The sequence below is a fragment of the Trichechus manatus genome, unplaced genomic scaffold, assembly GCF_000243295.1.
Source record: "Trichechus manatus latirostris isolate Lorelei unplaced genomic scaffold, TriManLat1.0 scaffold00026, whole genome shotgun sequence".
Lineage (NCBI taxonomy): Eukaryota > Metazoa > Chordata > Mammalia > Sirenia > Trichechidae > Trichechus > Trichechus manatus.
The window spans coordinates 2,829,932-2,833,559 of NW_004443962.1; the positions used below are offsets into that span (position 1 = coordinate 2,829,932).

At 51.8% G+C, this 3,628-nt stretch overlaps 1 protein-coding gene across 1 annotated transcript; it reads left to right on the forward strand.

Annotated features, from left to right (window-relative positions):
* Positions 1–511: 511 nt before the first annotated feature.
* Positions 512–3,128, forward strand: HES1 (hes family bHLH transcription factor 1). Its single transcript, XM_004373569.2, has 4 exons — positions 512–861; positions 986–1,081; positions 1,311–1,398; positions 2,048–3,128. The coding sequence occupies exons 1-4, from the start codon at positions 754–756 to the stop codon at positions 2,593–2,595; spliced, it is 840 nt and encodes a 279-aa protein (XP_004373626.1). The 5' UTR covers positions 512–753; the 3' UTR covers positions 2,596–3,128.
* The last annotated feature ends 500 nt before the right edge of the window (positions 3,129–3,628 follow it).

The window sequence follows — 3,628 nt, forward strand, 5'->3', positions numbered from 1 at the left end:
CTGAATGTATAGAAAAATCTGAGCGGGAAATCCCTTAGATGTTTCAGTAACTCACACCCTTACACGCGTTCCCCCTTTTACCTGCTGCTAGTAAATTTTACCTCTAATTTTCAAAAATATTTTTTAAATGAGTTTCTTAATACAGTGAAAGAAGCGCTATTAAACATAGAAAAGAGAATATAGAGCAAAGACCCTAGCACCAAAAGAAATAAACTAGACTAGACCAGAGCCAATGCGGAAAAATGTCTAATGCAAAGCTTTGCGGGAGAGTAGCAAAGGGTTAAAATCCTTTTGATTGACGTTGTAGCCTCTGGTGCCCCGGGCTCAGGCGCGCGCCATTGGCCGCCAGGCCTTGCGCCTCGCGGCCAATGGGGGGCGCGGTCCACGAGCGGTGCCGCGTGTCTCCTCCTCCCATTGGCTGAAAGTTACTGTGGGAAAGAAAGTTTGGGAAGTTTCACACGAGCCGTTCGCGTGCAGTCCCAGATATATATAGAGGCCGCCAGGGCTGAAGGGGATCACACAGGATCCGGAGCTGGTGCTGATAACAGCGGAATTCCCCCTCCACCTCTCTCCTTGGTCCTGGAATAACTGCTGCTCACCAAGTAGCCCTAAAATATTATAATAAACCCTCAGCACTTGCTCAGTAGTTTTGTGAAAGTCTCAAGTAAAAGGGACGTAAACAAAGATTTTTATGTAAAGGAGTCAAAATATATAATCCTCTAGGGATTTAAAAAAAAAAAAAAAAAAACGAAAATGCCAGCTGATATAATGGAGAAAAATTCCTCGTCCCCGGTGGCTGCCACCCCAGCCAGTGTCAACACGACACCGGATAAACCAAAGACAGCATCTGAGCACAGAAAGGTAAGGGCGGTACCTGTATCTCTCCGCAACCCCAAAAAATGGGTTGGGGGGCCCTTTCTCCCTTAAAATTTCGGAGTGAAAAGGCAGTTCCTCTGGAAACTCAGGTTTCTTTATTTCTTTGCAGTCATCAAAGCCTATCATGGAGAAAAGACGAAGAGCAAGAATAAATGAAAGTCTGAGCCAGCTGAAAACACTCATTTTGGATGCTCTTAAAAAAGATGTAAGTGGGGGAATGTTGCTTTTATTTCTTTTTTAATTAAAAAAGAAATACTGTTTCTCAGCGGCTAAGAATGAAACCCGCTCCCCGGCGGGATCTTCCCCGTCAACGCTGCGTTCTCCTAGGCGGGAGAGCCAGGTTGGGAATTTTGGCGCCGTGGCAGGGGGTGGGACTCCAGCCTCCGAGGCCGCTGGTAGGGGTCTCACTTTCCTCCCTTACCACCTCTGTGCAGAGTTCGCGGCATTCCAAGCTTGAGAAGGCGGACATCCTGGAAATGACAGTGAAGCACCTCCGGAACCTGCAGCGGGCGCAGATGACGGGTGAGGGCGGCTTGCCGCGTCCCCTCTGCGGGCGTCCCTCTCGACCCGCGGTGATTTCTTCCAGACTTCCGCCCGCGGTTGTGAGAGGCATTCAGCTACATTTTACTGCCTTGGCTCACGCTCGCGTTCCCACGGTCTGGGTCTTATTTATAGCCACAACTCCAAGTTATTACTGTACCGAAAAGGGAGGGAGGGAGAGAGGTTGTAGCCGCGAGGGTGGCGGGCGGCTTGGGTGTAGGGGAAGCTGGTGGGGGCGGGAGGAATTAGGACCACAGAGGTTTTGAGCTGCACGGAGTCTGGGAGTCATCTGGTTTAGCACCCTCCCTCCCCTAATTTACAGAAGGGGGAATGAGGCTCAGGTGGCGGAGGGGCGCATTGTCCAAGGTCACTCCACGCGCGCGGGGGAGGGGGCAGATCTGGGACTGCGGTCGGTTTAAATCGAGCGGCAGGGAGTGGAGAGCGAGATTCTCGGCTTCAGTCGCCTCGCCTGTGAGAGGAGGTGGCTGGTTTTTGTAAACCCGCCCCAGCCCAAGGCAGTTCCGCGGGCCCGCGGTCAGGGAGGCGCGCCGCGGGGACCTCCCAGGGCGGGAGGAGGTGGCTCCGGGGCCAGGGCCGTTCGGTGACCCTCCTGTCTCCTTCTGACCCACAGCCGCGCTGAGCACAGACCCGAGCGTATTGGGGAAGTACCGCGCCGGCTTCAGTGAGTGCATGAACGAGGTGACCCGCTTCCTATCCACGTGCGAGGGCGTTAACACCGAGGTGCGCACCCGGCTGCTCGGCCACCTGGCCAACTGCATGACCCAGATCAACGCCATGACCTACCCCGGACAGCCGCACCCCGCCTTGCAGGCGCCGCCGCCGCCCCCGCCAGGCCCCGGGGGCCCCCAGCACGCGCCGTTCGCGCCGCCGCCGCTTGTGCCCATCCCCGGGGGTGCGGCGCCCCCTCCCGGTGGCGCTCCCTGCAAGCTGGGAAGCCCGGCCGGCGAGGCCGCCAAGGTATTCGGCGGCTTCCAGGTTGTGCCGGCTCCTGACGGCCAGTTTGCGTTTCTCATCCCCAACGGGGCCTTTGCTCACAGTGGCCCGGTCATCCCCGTCTACACCAGCAACAGCGGGACCTCCGTGGGCCCCAATGCAGTGTCGCCTTCCAGCGGCGCCTCGCTCACGGCGGACTCCATGTGGAGGCCGTGGCGGAACTGAGGGGCTCAGACCACCCCTCCCGCTAAGCTCCTCAATCCACCTCTCTTCCCTCTGGACACTAAACAGGGACTTGGACGCTGGGAGAGAAGAGGACTTTTGTGATTAAGTGATTACTTTGGTTTTTTAATTTCTAAAAAGTTACGTTTTTGTAGAGAGCTGTATTAAGTGACTTATCATGCACTATATTTGTATATATTTTATATGTTCATATTGGATTGCGCCTTTGTATTATAAAAGTTCAGATGACATTTCGTTTTTTACACGAGATTTCTTTTTTATGTGATGCCAAAGATGTCTGAAGATGCTCTTAAAATGTCTTCCTTTTGGGAAGTTTATTTGAGAAAATATAATAAAAGAAAAAGGAGTGCAGGTTTTTATGTCTTAGAATTGATTATTTCAGAATATGTAAAGAGGCTCTTGGCAGAATTTGAATTTACATGTAATCTGGGTTTTTTTTTTTGTTTGTTTCGTTTTGTTTTAATGTAATTGGCTCTTTTGCTATTAAAAAAGCAACTTTCTATAAAAATCTATCAAACCTCTTACCAACCCTCCATGAGCTAAAAGACTTGATTCCACTGAATTTACAAGAACTCATGAGCTATGGCTTCACTGATAAATTTGTGGTCAGTCTCTTCAAGGATTTCACACATTTTTTAAAGTTGCAGTTGGACAAGTCATTCAGTCCTCGTTCTCATGCTACCTCCTTCTGAGGAAGGCTGAGTTCATGGTCCACTGCAGTTAGGGTGGCTCCTGGTGGCACAGTGGTTAAGAGCTCAGCTGCTAACCAAAGGTGGGCAGTTGGAATCCTCCAGCCGCTCCTTGGAAGCCCTATGGGGCAGTTCTACTCTGTCCTAAAGGGTCGCTGTGGGTCAGAATTGACTCCATGGCAATGGGTCTGCAGCTCTACTCCCTTGGGATAGCTTACCAACATCCAAAGTAAAAACACTCTTCTGCTGCCCTGCAGCCTCCCGCCTTCCAGTGTCGGGGACTTCATTAATTAGTTCACTCTTAAAGTGCAGCTAGGCATTCCCTT